At 39.1% G+C, this 22811-nt stretch overlaps 1 protein-coding gene across 1 annotated transcript in view; it reads right to left on the bottom strand.

Annotated features, from left to right (window-relative positions):
- The window catches only part of LOC105198572 (E3 ubiquitin-protein ligase MYLIP), a 189293-nt gene extending 168544 nt beyond the window's left edge, over positions 1-20749 (bottom strand). Inside the window, exon 1 of the mRNA XM_026136828.2 lies at positions 20558-20749. Within this exon, the coding sequence (XP_025992613.1) occupies positions 20558-20644 (87 nt within the window). The 5' untranslated portion in view covers positions 20645-20749. The remainder of the gene's footprint in view (positions 1-20557) is intronic.
- Positions 20750-22811: the final 2062 nt, after the last annotated feature.

Below are 22811 nucleotides of genomic sequence, written 5' to 3'. Positions count from 1 at the left end.
CGATGTTCCGACTCTCTGTGTAACGCGGTATCGCGCCGCGAAACGCATTGAATAACAATTGCTAATATTGATTCATAACGTATATGCGAAAATTTAATTGGCGATACCGGCGATTAGCGGATTGCAGTCATCAATTAGATTGAGTTTAGGCTTGATTACGTACGTCACTAATTAATCTGTCAATTGCGGGAGAAGTTCCGCATCGGCAACTTCCGTAACTACGTTCAAAATCGAGAGGGTGGTTAACGATGTTAACCGCTGCAACGCGGCCGACTGCAGCCACCCACTCATGGCGGCGTCATGGCAAGCTGTACAAACGATGTCGTTTATAAAATATTATATTAATCGGTTATTGATCTATAGTTTCAACTACATGCTCGCTCGTGCAACATGTATTTTTACACGGTCAGCCTCTCATTGATTTATTACCTCAAACCAAAAAGAAAAAAACCGTTGCGCGACAACGCAGGCTGCTCGTTGTTAACCTCGCGCAGTCATCACGCGTGACGCGCGATAATCGATTTAGCGGTTTCACAATCAACCACAAAAAAAAAAACTGTCAACGACCGAACGACCGCCGGCAACGAGATGGAAACGACGCGATGACGAAGAAGGAAAAGTCACGGGACGCCGAAGCGAAACGATTACGCGGTTGTACGAGAGATAGCTAAAAAACAATCATCGAGCCAACCCGCGAGATCTCGTTTCGCGCGATAATACCGATCCATCTATCTCGCGACAAGTCGTGCGTGATGAGACAACATAGGGGCCGTGAACAGAGGCGGGAGAGACGGAAAAGTGGACGAGAGAGCTAGAGAGGGACAAGGATGGCAGGTTGATGGCTTTTCCATGCGCGTGCTAGCGCGAAGTGGCCGGACGGAGCGCGAAATGAACTTTGGAGAACGGGAGATGGCCACCCCTGGGTTGATGCGCACAGCGGGAAAAGGAGAAATACAGCAGTCCGGCAATTTCCCGATGTAATAACAGGCCCTTGTTCGCGCGCAAAACGTCCGGGACTGGAGAACCCGGAGATATTGCTTTATTCACCGTGGCGAACGCCAGTGAGTTGCAAAGAGGCTTTGTTACTCTCCCGCTTCTTCTTTACCTCCCCGCGCGCGCCGCTCGCGAAAGCGCGAGAGAGAACGAAGGGGATGGCCGTATCGTGCTTAACCCCGGCACAACGGGCGCACGGGGAAAAGGGCGAAAACTACTCGGTGACGATATCTAATATACAGGGCACGGGAGACATATTGAACGTACCGATACCGTGTATCTGTTTTTCTGCGGGTTATTGGAAACGACATGCTTCGCGCGAGATATCAATTCTTTTGGAGAGAGCTACCCGGCCGGATCCGTCACGACGAGTACCGTGTGCGGAATCAATAAAATAAAATGCCTCTGAAGCAAATAGCTCGAAATATAACAGAACTATGTCGCGTTGCAACGCGTGAGATGCAACACAAATATAATGTAAAAAATATTAAGGATGAACCTTATTGGAAATAATCAATTCAATAATAACGATATTATTCTGAAAAGAAAGTTTGATAGCAATAATCAAGCTTAGATGATAGTTAACCAAGATTTAGTGAAAGAGTTTCGATTAAACGTTCAGTTTAATGTGACCAAATATTTAGTAAAATCTAATGATTGTTTCATAACCGATTAATTACTATTATTATGTTTGTTTACTATTAATATAATTAATAAATATTACTAAATATTCGGTTATATCAAACATTTATTTGAAATTATTTCATCAAAGCTTAATTATTATCAAAATCTTTTTCAAGTTTAACAAGCATCTATTATGGTAATAAAAAAAGCCTTTTCCCAAACATTGCATAAAAATTGTTGCGAAACTTATGGTTCAAGACCATAAAATTTATTCAATGCAATATTTCATGAACTTGAAAATGCATATAAAGTCACACAAGAGATATTAACAGGAAAATTCAGCTAAAGTCCTTAATTAATTCACATAGATCTTATCTTTAATTGTTTCCATATCGCGATCTCTATTCTCCTACTCTCCAAAAAATATCATTTCCGGTATATTATATCGCAACGAGCAAAACGTATGTCTCATTTTAACGTTATGCTAATAGAAAAGCGCAAGTATCGCGTGCCTAATCGCGCGCCTAATCGCACCATTCGCTCAAGTCCCCTCGGAAGAAATAAAGGCCGTCTGCATTTATCGCGCGGTGAAACTTTCGCGGAAAGCAATAAAGCGGTGCGGAAATGAAGATATCGGGTATAAAAGCCTCGGATAGAGAGGGAAAACGGGGGAAGCTCGTTATTTAATAAGGCCGACGAAAATGAGAATCTGATTGTCCACCCGAGGGGAAGGAAGGAGAAGAGGGCGCGTAATTGCAGTCGATAAAAGATACACGAAACGCGGCGCTTCGCGGAAGCTCGCTTGGTATCTACGATATCAAAAGACGCCTATTTGTTCTCTGGGCGCAAGTATGGGGTATCACCAACAATGTATCATGATGCACTCTCCACTCGACTTCCTCATTTGCATATAGCACACGCGAAATGTCGCGACACTGCGTCGCGACGCGTCTAATATATTGATATCTCGAAACTAGGACAACGGGTTGCTTAAAGTTGGGACTTTTAAAGCTGGAAAACTTCAGATGTTCTAAGTTAGATTAAACTAAATTAAATTAAGGAACTATTTTCGTGAAGAACGAAATGTACGTCTGTTCGCAATGATATGTATTTATTTTTTCGTTCCATTTAAATTCCATTTATATACCACCGAAGTGTTTGTATCTCCCCAATATTTTTTTAATATCGCGTGAAAGTGTCATTTCTATTTTTACCGATATTATTCAAACAATTACATAGAGAAATATCAATTCTACTGCTAAAAAAAAAGAAAACGATATTGAATTTTTCTTTTTTAACAAATAACGGTTATTTTCAATAAGAAATTTTCTTAATAATTGTTTTAAACTATATTAATCACAAATTTAAAAAACTCAATACTGTGTACTAAAATAAAAAGAATTTATATTCTTTCAAAGAATATTATAAAATTTTAACGACAAAAAGTAAGAATAATAAAGTAATCAAATCTTTATTTTTTGATTGAAATTTTGATTTGTTTTTAATTTTTAATTAAAATATTAAATTATTAGGATTCAAAATATATTTCAGAATAGATTTAATGCTCATGATGACTTATGATAGATTTGTGGATATATAAATTTATAAAATATTTGAGTAATTTTAAGTTTTCTAAACGCAGAAGTTTATTTTAAATAAATACTACTTGTTTCAAGTAAATGATGAGCATATTTTTACATTATTATCAAGAAAATATTCTTTGTAAAAATAATCGTTACTTAAAAGAAGAAACCTAAAACTGAGTAATCGCTTTTCTAAAGCATGAGATTGAATTTTTTCTGCGCATACGCTCCAATAAGAAAATCGTCGTTATTCATCCCTTATTCGTTACACACGGTTTTACCAACAGTATCTCTATTTAAGGCATATTGGAGAGGAAAATAGAAACTCACTAGGGTAGTTGTATCCCACCGCAGGAACCTGTAATTGGAAAGCACGGCCCCTCGTGCCTGCTTTCAATTTCGAATTCTGAACCGAATATCGGCGAAGAGGGTCGCGATGAATTCTTAACTACACTATTTTTTTCTCGAGCGGCAAGCCCCTTCGGAAGGATGAATGAAGCGAGGGGGGAAAAGCGCCGCTCCACGAGGATGACGGCGGAAGCAAATCTCACGGGACCATAGCGACCATAAAACAATCGATGGGGTAGTTCCGAAGCGCGGATACGAGCGCCGCTAAAAGTTTTAAAACCCACGGAGGAGGCATTTAAGGGGTGTCGGGCGCCTCGGTGATGAACAACCTAGGTGCCAGATCGAGCGCTTCCAACGACGACGACGACGAACGTGATCCTTCGTTTTTCCGCTTCCCCCGTTTTCCACGGCGTCGATTACCTTTGAGACTCGGTCGCGCGTAAACACGTCCTCGTCAAGCAGACGGCGTCTTAATTTCTTTACGACTGCAAAATTGCCGTCACGGTCCAATTATACGGATGGTGGACTCTAACGATATTATAGCAGCTGAGAACTGCTCTATGAATGCGGGATGAATAGACGGAGACGTGCGAGGCGCGAAGCGAACGAGGAAAATTGCCGATCCGATTGAAGAGGAGAGTATCGCGATATCGTTTATGATGCACACTTTCGAGTAATCTTGTTTAAAATCTTTGAGCTACATAGATTTTTTGATACGGGATATATCAAATACAATCTTATTTTTAAAAAATCCGCTCGCGAAAGATAACATAAGAACATAAAAAGCAAAGAGAAAGAGTAAAAAAAGAAATATAATCTGCAAAAATATTATTCCACCCAATCTCATGAGAATTTCGTGCAAATACATTCTCGCCCTCATTTAGAATTCAGCTCGCGAATATCTCGCCACAGTTGCATTTGGTATATGCAAGGACGAGTACGTAGCTAACCCACATAACATAATTGCGTGCGCGTAGTGTCGTGGAGGACGGGGTTAAAGAAAAATCGTCGCGAAGTTACCCGAGGATCTGCCCGGGAGTCGGTGCAAAGTTCTTAATTAATCCTATTAATTAGATACACCCCGTTGTCGCAGCACCTGACGACGCTTGAGACCCGACGAAAACTCGCGCGCTGCATGAACTTATCGCGCACGGGTTATGAAGGCTGCGAATAACGTAAGGCGTCGAATTTAATGTAAATGTCACCCTTCTCGAGATCGTCTTTAGTCAATTGTGCACAGTGAAGAAGTAAGAGGCTATGGAAAGGACAATTTTGCTGAAATTCAGATCTAAAAATAATTATATGGAGAACCATTGAAAAATTTATATTGGACGCTTAGTTGACTGCTAGACTGTCGAAACTCTTTTGCATCAGTATCATCATGCTTGAACCTTTCACATAATTATTTTGATAGCCCAACATATTATAAAATTATTTTCTGATCTGTATCCAACTAAATTTTTGCTACAGTAAAATTGTTCTTTCTGTTTATACGAATTTCGCGAAATAATTATTACATCTCAAGTGAAGGAAAACCCTGTTACTTTTTCCATCGCTCAGAATCAATCGAGAGAAGCGCTCTGAAAGCGAGATGTGTAAATAACGTATCGATGGCATATCGCTATAATCAATTTTGGATTTAGATTACGAGATACGATTTATTGGATCAGTTAGAGAGATTGATGTTATTTGTAGAGAGTAGTAAATCGCGTAAATTTGCTTTAAGAGTGTACACGTATAACATAAGTCTGCATCAGTGTTTCGAAACGTACTACGCGTCAGGACGACTTCGCAAAAATTCACCGAGAAATATGCGCGAGTAACGCTGACGGTTTATATGCTAGTAAAGCGATTAAAAACTGCGCGCGATAACGGAAATTGCGTTCAACCCTCGGGGAGTTGCTAGCCGCTTACATTGGATTACGTATCGAGCAAATTTCCTAGAAGGCAGCGTAGTTTTTTAATATTCACTGAAATCGCAAAGTTTCAAGACCTAAAAAAATATACGTGATGTCTGTACTATTCAAAAAGTTACAGAATACCTTAAATGGTCTATTAAACAAAATAGTTTGCAACTATGTTATCTCTCGCGATTAATTGACAATTAATTTGTTTATCATTGGTTTTTCACCTTCTCTTTCTTCAAACGTATTTTACAATATTTACATTTTCTAATTCTGAACGTTGAACTTTTTATCAACACATTCGAAAGCATTCGAATAAAATAATTTCTAATCGCGAAGAGAACTCTCTCTCTCTTTCTGATAGAATTTTCAGTATTACGCGTCCAGAATTTTAAAAAAGAAATTCCTAGAATGTATCCAAAAAATACATGCAGCAACAAACGAGACATTGGAAATTTCACGTGAATATTCACGGTTTTCAAAATCATGAAAACAAGGTATATTCATCACATTGAGAAAAAAAATTTATTTGAGATATAAATGTATTTCACTGAAATATTTACATGCAGCAAAATAAATTTTTAATCCCGGTGAATAAACCAATTAATAAAAAAAAATGAAATATATTTCACAGAAATGTATTTTGTCGTCACAACCAAATTTTTCCATAACTAATAAATATTGGAACCAAAAAATAAAAGAAAACGTTACAAGTAACATTTATTTGTTAACATTTCGACTTTTTTCTGGAAATCATTGCACGGGGAGAAGGTTCTTTTCACTTTCAGTACTATATAACTTTATCTGCCCTTGATATTCGAATAGACTCGATAAATAGAGCCACATCGACAAAATGAAGATGAAAGATTGAAAGGTAAGTTAGTTTCTTTGCTTCCAATCCAGCTATCTTCATAGGATCAGTAGGAAGTCGCGTCGCGGAAAGAAAATTCTCCCCTCTTCCCATTCCCTATTCACCGGCAGAAGGTTTCCGCAGAACGCAATTAAGTGACGTAATGAGATTCCTATGACACCGATGCGATGGCCGCGGCTTTCCAGCGCGTGCACGAAAACGACGCCGGGCGCGACTGTGCGACGGTGGTCCCACGGTGAAATTCGGAAATGACTCTCAAGTTAAATGAGCATTCCCGCCAAACGCGGGAAGAAGATCGGATGTCGTCCGCACGCCTAATTAAACTTTCGATCCCCTTTGGGCTTTCGGTAACGAGACACGGCGCGGTTTCGTTAACGCTTCGGCGGCATCGTGCGAGATAACGGAGTGCACGCGAGCCGGATCGGTGAGCGAGATATGGGCAGGGATTTATAGTGACCGGGTGGCACGTCCGGAAAGCGAAATCAGTCCGCCGTCTGGGCAGGTGTTGCAAAAGATGATAGTGCCGTGCGAAGTCACGCGATGAAGGAAAAGAAAAAAAAAAAGAATTCCAGTGTATTCATCATATAAATCAGGGTTCAACGGGGTGGACTCAACCCAATAAAGCCTACTGGTATTACTGGATTAGACCCACATAAAAAACTCCAATTAAAATTTAATAACAGTATTAGGTGAAATAATTAATATAATACAAATGTAAATATAAGTAAATATTTTAAAACTTCATACATGATAAAATCTTTCTTTTTAATTTTTTAGAGATTTCAAATTTTGTTTAATTTATTTTTTATTTTTATTCTTCTGCAAATATTAATTATAATTAAACACTCCATTTTTTATTTTTTTAAAGCAAATTTATAAAGTATTTATATATAACGAACATTTTAAAACTTCGTACATAAAGAAATCATTTTTTGTCGAAAAATGAATTGAATTAAAAATGGTCGAGTCCAAAGAGTGGTCGAAGTGGCATAGAATTTATATACAATATGTTTATTATATTAATTAATAATAATTAATAAATTAAATTAAATAAATTAAATTGAAATTAATTCATAATAGAATTATCAATTAAATAGCGAATTTTGTTAATCATTAGTGGATTATAAAAAATAAAAACGCGTAAACCCTAAAAAAATCCAATAAAACTCAAAAATCCCTGGACTAAACTTTAAAAAAAAAAATCCCGGATTTTTAAAAATCCTGACACTGCGATGTATCATTTTTAGATGTGAAAAAAGTCAGCTCCGCGGATTTATCTAAACTGTACGTTTCCATGACAGATTTTCATTTTAAATGCAGAACAATGATATCTAAAATAATATTTCTTGTTACATCGTCGATTTGTAATTTTCCGCGTGTAGTTAAGTATACGGAGAGAAAGAATAACGAATCTGTCCCAGGGGGCAAATATTCTCCGGCGGTCTAGCTCCAGCCAGCACCGTAATGCTCCACAGTTGCCGTCCCGCCAGCATTAGACGGGCACAATTAAAATTTACGCGATTTAATCCGAGTGTCGTCCCGCGCACGCTCACCTCTCTCTTTCTTCCGCTCTTTTGTATGCACGTATGCGCGCACGTGCTCGTAACAATCTCGCGGTTGCATGCGCCGCGTGCTTCGCACCGATGGCAGGTAGCTGCGTACGAAAACGGAAACAGAGCACTTAGGGCAAATATTAATGTGCCCATTTGCATTTTAAACGAACTGCGCCTCGACTCCGCGCGCTATCGCGGAGATTTTCATCCATGCCAAGAAATCGTCGTCGGAAAGAACGACATACACGAAGAAAGAAGAGAAAAAAGAGAGAGAGAGAAAGAGAGAGACTGTCGTCCATCCCATTCTCCGCGTATTTGCACATCCACGTTATTTCGCAAGATTAACTTTTATCTTTTGCCGGCAAGAGAGCCGCCCGCTGGACGGCCTGCGACAGGGAGAAGAGAATCGACGGCGATCTCTCACGGAAGTTGTTGATCGTAAGACTTTTATCCTATCGCCGTAGAAACTGATTGCAAAAGTGCGATAAAGTTGCCGCGCAGTCTCGGTGCCACAAGAAAAAGGTAAATCGCGGACTTCGCGGCGATCTTCCGGGAATGAAGAGTTAATTGAATTTCAAATCTCTCTTTGAGAGGAAAAAAAATTATATTGCGCGCCCTGTGTGCACTTTTAGAAGGTATAACACAAAAGAGGTCTTTGCAGTACTTGGAAAGTGGAACGGACGAACGTTCTGTTCTACAACGCGGGCATATAGAACATCGGTATCAAAGGTGATGCGTGAGATTTGCTCGAACTTTCAGTGTCTTCAATATTAAACGACTCGGTCGCGAATTAAGATTCTCGCGAAGTTTACTCGGAGTTGGCGGGGAAATAAAAGTTTCCTTCTACTTTGCGCGCGCGCGCGTTTTTCCTTAATTCGACGAAATTCCTCAATTTTCAAAATTAATTGACTACGTAAATGTATCTACGATTTAAGCTCTCGCGAAGGATAGAGACAAACCAAATTGGAATGCAAATTGGGTTACAACGCAACGCGCTCTGATACATTCAGACGCGCGAGGTATTAGTTCACCTATTAGACTCGGATAATTTCCCGGATCGCTCGGAAATATAAATAATATGGAGAATTATCAGTCTCGGTGTGTCCGGGCGAGTGTAGCGGAAAATACTGCGTCGTAAAACGGTACTTAGGCACGTTTCATTTATTTACACGCGGATGTTCACGGTAGCATCGTTCCGAGTTTACGCCGTTCAGAGAGATCCATAAAGCGCGGAAGAATCGTACCCTGGAATAAAGACGGTATTACGCCTCCGCGTGCGTCGCGGTGTTTCCGCGCGGATACGCCGAGCATTGTAAAAAGTTTAAGATTGTGACCCGGGAGCGAAGGAAAATATAGACGACTGTAAAGTCAGTGGATTTCGACGGGAACACGTTCGCCGCATTTATCCCATTTATTGGCACCGCGCGCGCACTCCGCGGTAAGCGTAATCGTATAATTTCGAGTTTCATTCGTTTCGCGAAGTTTTATTCCCGCCGGTAGCATCCTTCGCGGCTTTTCGCGAACCTCACGAAAATCGTTGGCGAGTTTAACGATCGATCCGGTACTTCTTTAATCATTCAATTTTTACGAGCGGCAATAATCAAAGCCTCTCGGGCTCTCTCGCAACGATGCCGATCTAGTCACGCGATCGAATGCGTCTCCGATACGCAGACGATCGTTCCGTCGATTTATCGCACGACGAAGAGGAATGGAAAAAATACGGCAGATGCTGCAGCGGCTCGCGATGGAAATCAGACTCGGCCAATCGCACGAACTGAATAGCGTCATAAAATTCCATGCGCCACGGCGAGACGATTCCTTTTTTTACACATACGAAGGGGTCTTTGATCGGATATCGTACATTTTTCGCGGCTTGCCAAAGTGACTTCGAATGCACTGAGAAAAGTACTGGAAACCTTCGCTGCGCGTTCAGAGACTCTCTTCCGGATGGAAGGATCGCTGATTAGAAATTTGTACACGAATTCCTTCTCTGATACAAAGTGAAAGAAAGCGTGGTAGATTCAAGATACGCTCGATAGAATCGTGGCATCCAAGTTTAATATCTCTCCTGAGCGAAGCTCAGGTTATTTTTACGAAAGACAAGGAAACAAGACACTTGGGAGAGCCCATAAGAGTCGGCTGAAACTCGGATCCGGCTCACTCGAGATGTTATCTACCAGACGACCACTAGAGTCTCCTCGCTAAGTCAAGGAGCTTTATAAGAAAGTAACATATTGATAATAAACAGTGCTGAGTTGCCTCCGGACGCCTCTGCCCAAGGTCGTAAAAATAACGACCGTACATTCGCAGCTTGAAATGTTCGTCGTCTCACGGGATATGGATTGTATTTTATTTATTTCCCAAAAAATTAATCGGAATACTTGATAACAAGTAAATGATAGATTACTCACTCCCCGCCGCCCCCATGGTCGCCCGACACCATCCGGCTCCTCCTCTCGGAATCCTACGTGGCTGCTTGAGCTGCTTCCCCATGGCACTCGCACACAAACACACGCGCGAAAACGCAATTTCACGAGCGAGCGAGCGCGCGCTAATTACCGAAACGCGACGAATACAGGACTAATTGCGCGGCTCTATATTTCCCGATTAAAGATTATGCGATTTAGGACCGCCTCGCTCTCGTCGCGTCCCCGTGACGTTTCGTTGGCCATCGTCAACGACACTCCGGTTTACCGCGCGCGGCACGCTCGCTCGTAAGGTTAAGAACGCCGACTCGCGAGGAATGCCGGTCGACTCTTGCTTTCCGTGCGCATTTAGCACGAATGCGCGTCTCTATGGATTACTACAATCGCAAATGCGTGTTTTGTTCAGACGCGCCCGGGTAAACAGAGATTGAGAGTCCTCCTTGCGCGCGTTGAACATGGAAAGCGAGGTTAACCGTACGACGCGACGAGTCGCAACGCGATGATTTGTCCGAAATACAGAGATACGGAGGAGAGTAATACAGAATTCAGTGCTCAGCACAATAACAGCATAAATTTCGATCGCGCGAATTCCGCGAAACGCACGTTTTACTAATAAAAGATCAATCGCGACTTGCTGATAAGCGACTCGCGGCACGCTCCGCGCGTTTTTCAACGATCTGAAGTTGGCGGACGAACTGCGGGCGCTTCAATCGGTGCGCGGGGAAAAGTTCAAATTTCAAATCGTTCAATGCGATGTATCTTACGTATGTACATATGTACGTAATTATAATTATATTTTAAAACAAACTTATTATATTATTAACCAAACTTGGTTAATAAGAAGTCTGTAACTAAAAGTTAATAAGGATATACATATGTATATATATTTTATATATTGTAGTGTGCTGATCTTTGGTTATAACCGATCCATTTAGATGAAACGCATATTTCTTACGTTTTTGCCAAGATTGGCAGCAGTCGATCGTAAAAAAAGATTGTGAAACATAAAATGAGATTAATGACATTGTTAAATAATAATCATAAACTCGTAAACTTTGACGAGCTTAACGTAAAAGATTGTAGGAATAAATACGTGATAAGAGAAATTACGATGCATAAAGCGATAACTCTTTTTATATCAAAACATGTTTGCATGTACGAAATTTAGTTGAAAATTATCCTAATTGTAAAATCGTCATCGTCGACGACAAATAAAAGATAATATTTAAAGATAACTATGCTAGATAAAGATGAAATATATGAATAAAATTGATCAAATAACGATTAATTACGGCAAAGCACAAATAGCGTCTTCTGTTTTTCAAAGATATAAAATCGCAGTAATGGATAACGAGTCTATTTTTGAATCACGAAAAATTTTTCAGCGATAGCGAAAATCGAAATAAAACCAACCGTAAAAAATAAAAAAATAAATCAGGAGCATCACATACAAACCACTTTGGAAAATATGACAAGGGTCAAACGATCAATATGTTAAATTTCAATGACTCTTATTTCTATGAAAATCGCGTGTACTTTATGCGTAACATTTTATTATAGATGGCTGACAAGGGCAAAATTAAGCCTAAACGTTTAATCACGATATTAACAATTAAATCTCATATATTTGCTCGTTAATTTGGTCTTAAAGTCATAGGCTTAGTTATTAATCGAAATAAACTATCAAATTCCTTGCGTATAAAAATGATTCTCATCAATATCGATGTCAAAGCCGTCTTCATAAAAATAAAAAATCACATTTTGATATTTCACTTAAGTGTTGGAGAAATAGAGAGACAATAGAAGAAAGAAATATAGTGGCATAAATAAACGATCGATTTACACGTCTCTTGTAGCTAGATGGAACGTGGATGTTTGTCGTTTTAAAAAATGGATTCACACAAGTTAAGGAAAATCTTCTTTTCAGCAAGTGTCACTTGTGACGTTTGCTTCAATATTTATTGGTTATAAAAAATTTGATTATGGTAATGAAATATGCATGTGATGAAATCGAGGGGGAATTCACAACCCAAAATTTTGTACACCAATGCCGATTTTTGGCATTGCTGTAAAACACTGCCGACATTTTTGTACACTGCCGACAATGCTTATTGTTAGTCAATGCCTACAATGCCGTCAATCCTATATTAAAATTAAGGCAATGCCATGCAATTATGAACACTACCGCGTGCCCATTATCATACGCCAATGCCTGCACAAGAATTCTAAAGCTTTCCCGAAGTATTCAAAAATTTTTGTGCTCAACCCCATGATCGAAAAACCGACTCTGAAGTGAGCTCACCACTCCCCAACCACTGACGACAATGCCGTCAATATTATAGGTCACTGCTTACTTTTTTCGGCAGTCCACTGCCGAAATTTTGTACACCAATGCCGGCTGTGAATTTCCCCTCGGATGAAATATATCTTATTTTTCTACTTAATTAGTTTATTAGGAATAATATTTTATTTCGCTATTGTATAAAATAAAGATTTCTTACAGTGAAATAACTATGTCCCATAAATATATGTTTGACTAGTTTTTTTTCTTTTCAATGTAATGTTACAAAGTAGAATCTTCGCGACCTTTGCGAACAGCAAAAAAATAAGAGCTAAAAGCAACCTTTAATATTCTAGCTACGAATTCCTGGATTTCAAATATAAATGTATGCAAACGCGCACGTGTATCTCCACCGCAGGATATTCAAATCGCACGATATTGAATGCAGATTCGACAGAAGATTATATTATTACGATTCGATGAGGCGCATCTGCATGCCATAGGTGATAAAACCAACTGTACAAATTAGTGCCTCCTCTTTTTTTTGTGTTTCATTGTAAGACACATGAGTTAATAAACACGCATATAATTCATTTGATATAGATCTGTCTTTTATAGTAAATGTTAGCATAATTTTTAATTTTAATGTAATTTTAACATTAATCTGTGATAAAACATGAATAGTTCATCACACGTATCGATCATATGATCATACGATTTTAAACACAATTCTTCGAAATCGAACACGTACAATTTATTACAAACGTATTAATTTTCATTTGATACGTTCTAACTATCAATGCGACAGTAATTAAATTATCGAATCGGTAATGATCGATATATGTAGTAGGTCGATTAAATTTTTGATAAATTTTCCCTTTGTATTACATCCTGCAAATGAAGCAAAATTTTAGCTGATTGAAAGAGGAATTAGCTCGAATTAATCGAAATATCTGTCAGTCAAATGTGATTCGTCAAAAGTAGGTCTTTTCGTGCTCCATGCCAGTTGGGGCTGTTACAAATCGAACGTAAGGGAATGCGGGAAAGGCGTCGCTTTGCCCCCCCCCACACACACACACACACACACACACACAAAGAGGGAGAAAGAGAGAACACGATTCCGTGTCGTCACGAGAGACTGACAGGAGAGTTTAGACGTTTGCCCGTTCCTTTTACCGTTCATCTCGCATGACGCGAACAGAGCGGGAAATAGGCTCCTAGTAAACGCAAATTAGATCTCGAAAACGTCTGCCGTACACGCGCGCGCGTCGATCGGATTGACTCCGCGGGGCACAAAGACGACAGCAAATTGAATTCCCGGATTGAATTCCGGCCAATTTCGACCTAATTTCCATAGCGGCGCGACGCGTCGCGCCGCCGCCTATAAGCCGACCGCCTATAAGCCGATGAGAAAATTTCAAGCGTCGTCGTCTCGCGATCGCGCGGGTTTCTTTCCGAGTAGATACACGCTTCATCGTGCTCCGCGCGACGTGGGTATTTGTGACGGAAAGCGATGAAAGCGATATAACGAAAGCAGAGTATTGTCGGAATGGCCGATATCGCAATAGAGAAGCTCCACGCAGCGAGCCTCATATAAAAGCTTTCAGAGATATATAACATATATATATATGAATATGTGTAGTAATCTAGGAGACTGTTTGAATAAGAGAAAACATATCGTACGAAATGGTATAATATTGATCGGAAACAATTTTTTTCCATAGACGGAATTCATAGAGAAAGAGAATTGTCCAACGCGCAATTTTTATTACACTGAAAAAATGCTGTAATATAAATTAAAACATAGTTTAATTCAATTAAACATTGAATCGTGGAATTTTTTATTTGAATTTTCGATTTGACACTAATTTGATTTTATTATATTTGATTAGCTTTATTTTTAATCTTTTTGCTTCATTAATACTGTTATTGAATTAACAAGATATTTCCAGTTAGATTGATACCATTGATTCAACAGCTTTTTTTTCCCCTCTGTGTATTAACAAGAAAACATCCGACGCGAAATATTTCCAGCACGCGATCGATCTTCTCATCAATTACATAGAAAAATAAACAAACTTGGGACCAGTCTTTTATTTCGCGAGCAACGTAACATGATCGGAAATTGTGATTTGCTGATTGCGCGCGGAAAAAATGCATACGTACGAGAATCACGCGGGCGTGAAGCTAATAACGCGGTGGTCAGTGAAATTACGACCCAGTTAGGCTGTCTGACCCACTTGGATGCATCGTAATCACCGTCGGTAGCACAGATTGATATTGGAGGTAAACACACATCGCGCCACCGGAAGTCTTCTATTGCGCCCTTGTTAGCTCGGGACACACCGGTCAAGTTGGTTGGCAGTCTTCAACAAAGGTTACGAACGTCGAGAGTTTCGGCGAACAGCGCAATTTCGTTTGACGAGCGCGCATAGACCAAGTTCCATGCCATTTGTGTAATGTGTAATTACTCGTTTATCGCCCGGCTAAACTGGCTCCTTTCGCGTCTGTTAAGGGGATGCTAAAGTTTCGTGAATTTTGCAGACTGACCAACGACCTACGTACGATTTACGAAACGTCAACGCATCGCTGTATATTACCACATCAATATCGCACGCATATACAAATTTTCAAGCACACTTACCCAACCTTTCATATTGCAGTAGAACGACTTTAGGATTCTCTTAAAATCACACGCAAGTTAATTTCTCGGTGGCAAACCGCGGATTAACAATTCGGACAAATATATGTGTCTCGAATTACCCGGTATGCCAAGTTCACTGAGCAAACACCGAGTCAACGCAATTAACTGCAATCCCCAATGAATCTCATCGCGGATGCGTACCCGTTTGCCGCTATCGGCAGGCTTATTCTGTAACCTTTTTAACGACAGTTTCGTTATCGTTATGATGTCGTTAATCTAACTTAACGATAACGAAATGTTAGAAGTTACAGAGAATAGACCGAGAGTATACCTTTCCAAGCGGAGAGAAGAATGAGCGCCTGACAAACGCGCGTGAACGAGAAGCAGATTTATTTTCGGTCCATCCCGACCTTCGAGGTTATTTTCACACGCATGATGATAACCGGTTCCTCCTCTACGATCGACACGTACACGATATTAAATGCGAGTGTGATCGTCAGGTCACGATTGGAGATCAAACTGGCGTAAGCGATTTGTGGCTAATCCAAAATAAGCTAATCCAGATAATATTATCACAAAAATGTACATGATGCTCAAGCAGAACGGCATTGGTACAGCAGACTTTATCAGCAGATTCAAGCGCAAATGTCAACGAATCATAAATAAAGATGTCAAATGGCATCTCATAAATATCGAGTATTAATAAAAGTATGTATAATTATATTAATATGCAATTATATTAATGAGTGACTTTCTTCAGATGTTAAACGCTGCAAAATAATTAAAATCAAATGATTTCCTGTTCCATATTAGTCACGCAACCTTCACTGCCGATGGCTACTTGCAGACCTCAAAGGACTTCGAGTTATTTGTAACGTATTAGCTCTTATACACACACACGCATTTCATTTTTAAATAAAATCATAGTGGAGGAAAGAAATGAGAATCGATTCTCGGGGGAAAAATCTTGGAGATGGTCGAGAGGTGACACCGGGTCGAAGATAAATTGAATACGATCGTTCCGATACCCTCCGTTACCATTCCTCTCCCTCCCCGCCGATGCAATCTCGGATGCGACTTATAGGAATGATAATGCAACGTCGGCCGGAGCATAAGGAGTGTGTCATAGAAACCAAACGAGTTGCCCCCCTAGGCGAGACGCATTCCCACAAAGGGAAAGATATTTCTACGAGGACCATGGGCGTACCCAGGATTTTAGTCACGGATGGAAAGGAGGTAGTAAAAAATTCATCTTCACGCAAAATTTATTTAAATACTTATATTAAAGCTGGAAGAATTCGAGAATCGAAACGTGTTGCAAGAAACTGTTTAATGGAATAAAAATTTTAGAAAAAGATCTTATTGTTTTCTTTTAAAAAATTTCCTAAAACATTGTCAATTTTCTGGTCTCTATCAGTGTCCTCCGCCCGCTTAATTTTTTCTTCTTGTCAAAATTTAGAGGGAAAAACAAGCACCCCTCCCCATTTCCTTCCCTCTCCTTCCTCTGTGTATACCCATGAGAGATGAAGACTGTCAAAAGAAATACGATGTTTCCATGCAAGCGAAGGACGCGCGCGCTTACGTGATAAAATTTAAAATTCCCCTATAAATCTAATGCAAAACACGATTATGCTAACTGACGAAAATTTGCATTTTCCCTAAACATTTCGCGCTCTTACGTCTGCCTAAGTCTTCCGTTAGCGGCTCACCTCTCGGATGTTCCAGTAAAAAAAAAAGAAGAGAAAAAAATTAGAAAAGCAGCACTCGCGCAACGGGTGTAAAGTTGCAAAAACAAAGTCCTCGAGGAGCTTTTCCGAGGCTCCTTCCCGAAATCCGAAGGGTCGCCTAACGACCCTGACAAACCGAGATTTCAGTAGGATCAGGTCGGTCGTTCGTGTGTCTTCGCGACATCTGTTGCGCACGTGAGAGCTAGGACCTAGGCCAAGGTACCCTCTTCGTCACGTCCTTGTGTAATAAGAGACACACATTAACCTATTAAAGGGCCTGAACAAATGGAAACGAGACATCTCTCAGGGCGAGCCACCCCTCGGGATCGCTTCGTCCTTCTAATAAATCAAACGCTCGCCGAAACGTCAACTAGGATCTCCGCTACCTGTTGGGTGAATTGACATTGTAGAAGCAATTACAGAAATAGACGCTGAATTGAATCACAAATCTGCCATATATTTTTAACGTGTGTATACGAAATATCGTCAACACGTGTCAATTAATGCAAGATGAATCAATATCAGCAATCTAAAAGCGTGCTACACGAGATAAGGTGAGGTTTATTTTCGTTGTCTATCACCAAGAGGAATTTTACACAAATTTATCGCTTATCGTTACGAATCTCCGTAAACATACAGTGAATATCCGCGATCGACCTTTGAACAGGAACATTTTTTCCGATAAGAACAGGACAAGGCAACGTCGATTACATTTCGAGTAGCGTATTGGATAAGTTTGACATTTTTTAATAACGAATTCGGTTGGACCACCAGTGCGCACTGGTGCACATTAGAGCCGTCGTACGTAAATCGAAGATGTGTGTTTAATATAAACATATAAATGAGACATAGATTAAACCGCAAAAAAAATCCTCAACATACTTTATTGTGCTGTTTGATAAAATATATATAGTATTTTATTATTCGAAATATTTACATTTAATTTTGCTTACAAGAAAACCTCACAAAGTTAAATTCTGATTTTAATGAAACTTTGTTGAATGATGAATTTAGAAAATATCAATTGGTCTAAAAGCGATTTTAAGGGGTAAAATCACCCCTCATGCGTAAAGCAATTTTCTATTCACCCCCTTCAATATCTTTTAAAAACAATTATTAAAAATATTTTACAAATTGTTTCATATAATGATTCTCAAAAAATATTATTGACGGATAAAGAATAATAATTTCATTGTAAAACTTTTATATAAAATTTTTATATAAAACATTTTTTGACGTCTCAAATAGTTTTTGAAATATAACAAAAAGCTGAAAATAATTTTCACTTTACACATGAGTCGATTTCACCGTTTCTGAACAACTATTTTCTTCTATTCATCTATTTACGTATAATCTACACTAAGAAAAAAATTATTAAATTTTAATAAATATTTCTTTGTATAGTTGCAATAAAATAATTACTTACGGTACATAAATATATATTCAATAAAAGAAATAGTTTAAATTAAATTAGTGATTCTGGTATCAAATAAACATTTATTTACATTTCATATTTTATTGCAACTATTCAAATAAATGTTTATTAAAATTTAATGATTTTTTAAATGAATCTAATTTTTTAATGATTTTCTTCTCTCAGTATATATGTACACCAACTTTCATAAAAATCAGAATTTAACACTTCGCAAAGTTCCCTTGTTAGATTAAATCAGTACACAACAGCTTTAATGTGCACCAATGCGCACTCCAGTGCAATCCAATCGAATTCGCTATAAATTGTTAAGAAAACGTAATCGTACAAAGACTTTTTCAGATTAACGCAAAAACAGTCAAATATCACTGCAGAGGTTCGTGTACAAGGGGGCAAAAAAAAAGGTATCAGATCGCAAGGGCAGAGCGAGAGAAGTTTCTCGGTGCCGAAACCGCCCGCGGCGTCCAAAGTAAACTTTGCCGGTGCGCGAAACTTTCCTCCGTAGATCGGTGATCGGGACATCGCTATCAACGCGACTCACTCGTGCGCGAATTCGCGTAGACATCATTGAAAGTATTTAACACGACCGCCGAGAGAGCGACGACCTACAAGATCCACACTCGCCGAATGTCTACATCCGCGAAGGAGGAGCTAGCGCCGAAAATCGCGATCTCATTTAACTTTCAACCCTCGATCCTCGATGAGAGAAAGAGAGAGAGAGAGAGAGAGAGAGAGAGAGTCTCGGCAACTACAGAATCTCTTCGTCGTTGACTCTCGAGAAGATTCATGTCATTGTGTACATCGCGCGCCGTACGAAATCGCGAGTCTCGCTTCTACGCTTCGAAGCGTTGTTGCGCAATACGAGGACGCACTCTCTTCGAGCTGTGAAATGCGTGCAATTGTCCCGGCCCGAATCGCGCCTGGAGGTACTCCACTGGAGTTTGCACGATGAATCATTCAGGCAACGACAAGAACGGAGCACGAATCGACTTCACACGACACACACTATCTCTCTATCTCTCTCCTCAACGAATTTTGATTAATCGTGATTTGGTGCTACACAAATGAGACATGCTACACAAATGAGACACTACCACTACTCCGAAAAAAGAAAACAAGGTCAAACTTGCCAGTTGCTTATATAACGTTCTATATTACGTTCTAGGATTTTTTACTCTCGAAACACATTAAATGAAAAATAATTTGCGTCATAGAACATAAGAAAATGCGGAATTAAAGATAAAATGTATTTTTATGAGAATACATTAATAAAAATATTATCAAAATAAAATCGTATAATTCACATTTATTAGCATCATAAATTATTTATTAATGCTCAATCTGTCAGATTAAAAAAAAAATAGAATAATAAAAGCAGATGTAATGAAAAAGCAATCGAGCGATACAAAAAAGAAAATGTGTTAAATATAGAATCCGTCCTTCCAAATACACTATTTTAATAAAATTATTATATTATAAATTATTCAAAAGAGAATTGTTTACATTTCATTGGCATAAATTATTTATTACATTAGTTCTCTGATTCAAAAAATATGATAATAAAAAGATACATGTATATAATAATAGAAAACAGATACATGAATAAGTTTTATTTTCTCATTAAATACAATTAAGCTAGATCATTACTGCAGCGTATAATTATATGCAAAGTTCAATACTTCCTTGTACATATAATTAGGCTACATCATTACTAGAATTGTATATGGTAATTTATTACCGTTCGATCTGACGTCAGATACGGGATGATCAATTTTAAACCGAAAAAGCAAATATGTGGAGTTAAATATTTTCTCGTGTGAATATAATTTGCCCGGGGCAAATTCGGAGTCCGTTAATGCGAAGGTTATCTAGATTGTTGATATGTACCTTGGTAAGATAAGCGTTTCGTATTTGCGTACAGCGGCGAATTTGATTTACCTAGCGCGAATATTGCACGGCGTAAACAACACGAGTGTTGCCGTCCGCCGCCCGCGCGGGTGAGAATGGGAGAAAATTAGCCGCAATTATTTGATGTTTACCATCAAACCCAACTTGCGAGACGGCACAAAGCGCGGAAACGACCCGCCACATTCGAGGCGTTACGTAGGTACACAACACGTCGCGATACCAATTTGTCCATTGTTATACAAGAACAAAAGCGCGCCACTTACCTTCTCGAGACACTCCTGGCCGATGGCCTTCGGGTCGACCTGCACCTCGAGGATGACGGAGTTGGCCTGACTGACGAGGCACCACATCTTCGCTTCTCCCTCGGCGACCTTCGAATTCCCGTGCGAACTAATCCCTCGCCGTGGTCCCGGCGACTCCTCCTTCTCCTCCTCTTTCTCCTGCTTCTCACAAGAACCAATATGCACTTTTATTCGCGACGCGTGCCCGACGTTTACAACGAAAACGACCGAGGCAACGATGGCAATGACAACAACGAGAACGACGACGACGACGACGACGAAGATAACGATGGTCTCTCCTCCTCCGGATACGCGGCTGGTCGGCGACCGGTCGTGGCCGGTGGTACGCTCTTTGTCATAACAAAACTTCAAAAGCTACGCACGTACACAGCTGTCACTGCGACGGGCTCGCGCGCTACGACTACGTGCGACAACGTCGGCAACGTGCTCGCTCTCGTATCGGAGACCGAACGCGTCTCGTCGGCTTCCATTTCTCGGCGCGGAATGGCACACGCACTAACCGCTCGTCGCCGCCGCGGGTCAGTTCACGAAATCGAATCGCTTTCCGGCCGCTCGATCGAGTGGCGCTAGCGCCGCGGCTGCTGATACTACGTCGGGCCGTCGGAGACTGTGGCGCGCACACACACACACACAGCACACACGTACGATGCGCGCACACGCGACGCGGAGCACACCAACACTGTCGCACGTCGATGGGGAAGGGGAATTAAGTACAGCTGATCATCCCCACTACCGCGCGCGACGGCGCGGTGCGCATAAGCGCCTCACTTCACTGTTCTCTCCCCCCCGCCCTCGCTCCTCCCACCAGATCAGTGATCAGTGGCGTACTACGCTGCGTTGGTGGCTTTACGCGTAAACAATGAGAACGCGCGGCGAACTTTGGAACCGTTGTTTTATGCTCGATGCTAGCTTTAAGTCTTGTAATTCATGTCAGATTTCTAAGTGGAATTCTATTTGTAATTTTGTACTTTGCACCCCAAATGTATAAATAATCTGATTGTTGAAACGTTCTTCTAGCATTTCCTGCCAGAAAAAATTCAACAAAATTCTACGCCAAAATATTAGACTTTAAACACTTGTTAATTTTAGCAGAGTTAAATACATATATCTAAACAAAATATTTTTGCGAAAAAATCTAAATTTCTACAAATTTTTATTTTTAGCAGAATTTTGTAATTATTCATAGAAATTCTTTTCACCAGAGAAGTTACTTAGAAATGTGCAGAATGTTGTAGTTCGTTGTAGTTTGACATTATTTTACCAAGAAATTTGTAGAAATCACACAACAAAATTACAAAAATTAAAAATTCTAATTCTAACATTTTTTTGTAGATTTTTTATAACATTTCTTAAATTATATAAAATTATTTTCCGCCAAGGATTGTACGTAGTATAAATTTATAAATAAAAAATTTCATTTTCTAAATTCTCTATCACAGATCGTCTGAAGCGGAATTAATTCAATCGTAATATTCGACAATTTATATAGTCTGATTTTAACAAAGAGAAAATTTGATAAAATTTTATTTCGATAATGAAATTAAAAAATTATAATATAGATTTCATTGTAATTTTATTACACTGAGATTAATCCAATGATTTGTAAAAATCATGGAATTTTCAAATCAAAAGAGGAAGTAGCATAAATTTTAAAAACTGTAAATTATAAATACGTATATAAATACCCAATTTACAAAGAAAGATCACCTTATCATTAAACTTTAATATTTCATGTGAGGATTTCTTTCGACATATGTACAAATAATTTAAAGACAAATCGAATCAAATCAAAAATAAAATTCGATTCAAATTTGAATCTCTATGATTCAAAAATTTCGAATCTAAGAGATTCAAATGACTCACATTTATTAATCTCATAAAATCAATTTTAAAGTGATTATATCATATACTCAATATTATTTTTCTACGTAAAAATCTTTTATTATCTATATATAAAAATTTAATCTAATAATAATATTGTTAATTAAAAGTTATGTTTCAACGGTTCGATTCGGCTAAAATTTTGATTAGATTCAGATTCGACAAAAAAAAATAAAATAAATTTGGATTCAAATCTGCGTTAAAAAACTTTAATTTGCATTTCTAAATTCTTCTAAAACTGCTGCTAATCGAATGCAAGTTCGACGGAATTATCAAGAGAAATAATTATCTAACGAACTGAAAACATGAAACGCTTACATAATCGAATAGATTA

The sequence above is a fragment of the Solenopsis invicta genome, chromosome 5 (assembly GCF_016802725.1).
Source record: "Solenopsis invicta isolate M01_SB chromosome 5, UNIL_Sinv_3.0, whole genome shotgun sequence".
Classification (NCBI taxonomy): Eukaryota; Metazoa; Arthropoda; class Insecta; order Hymenoptera; family Formicidae; genus Solenopsis; species Solenopsis invicta.
Note: the sequence above shows the minus strand (reverse complement) of the source record. Positions and strands in the feature narration are given on the sequence as shown.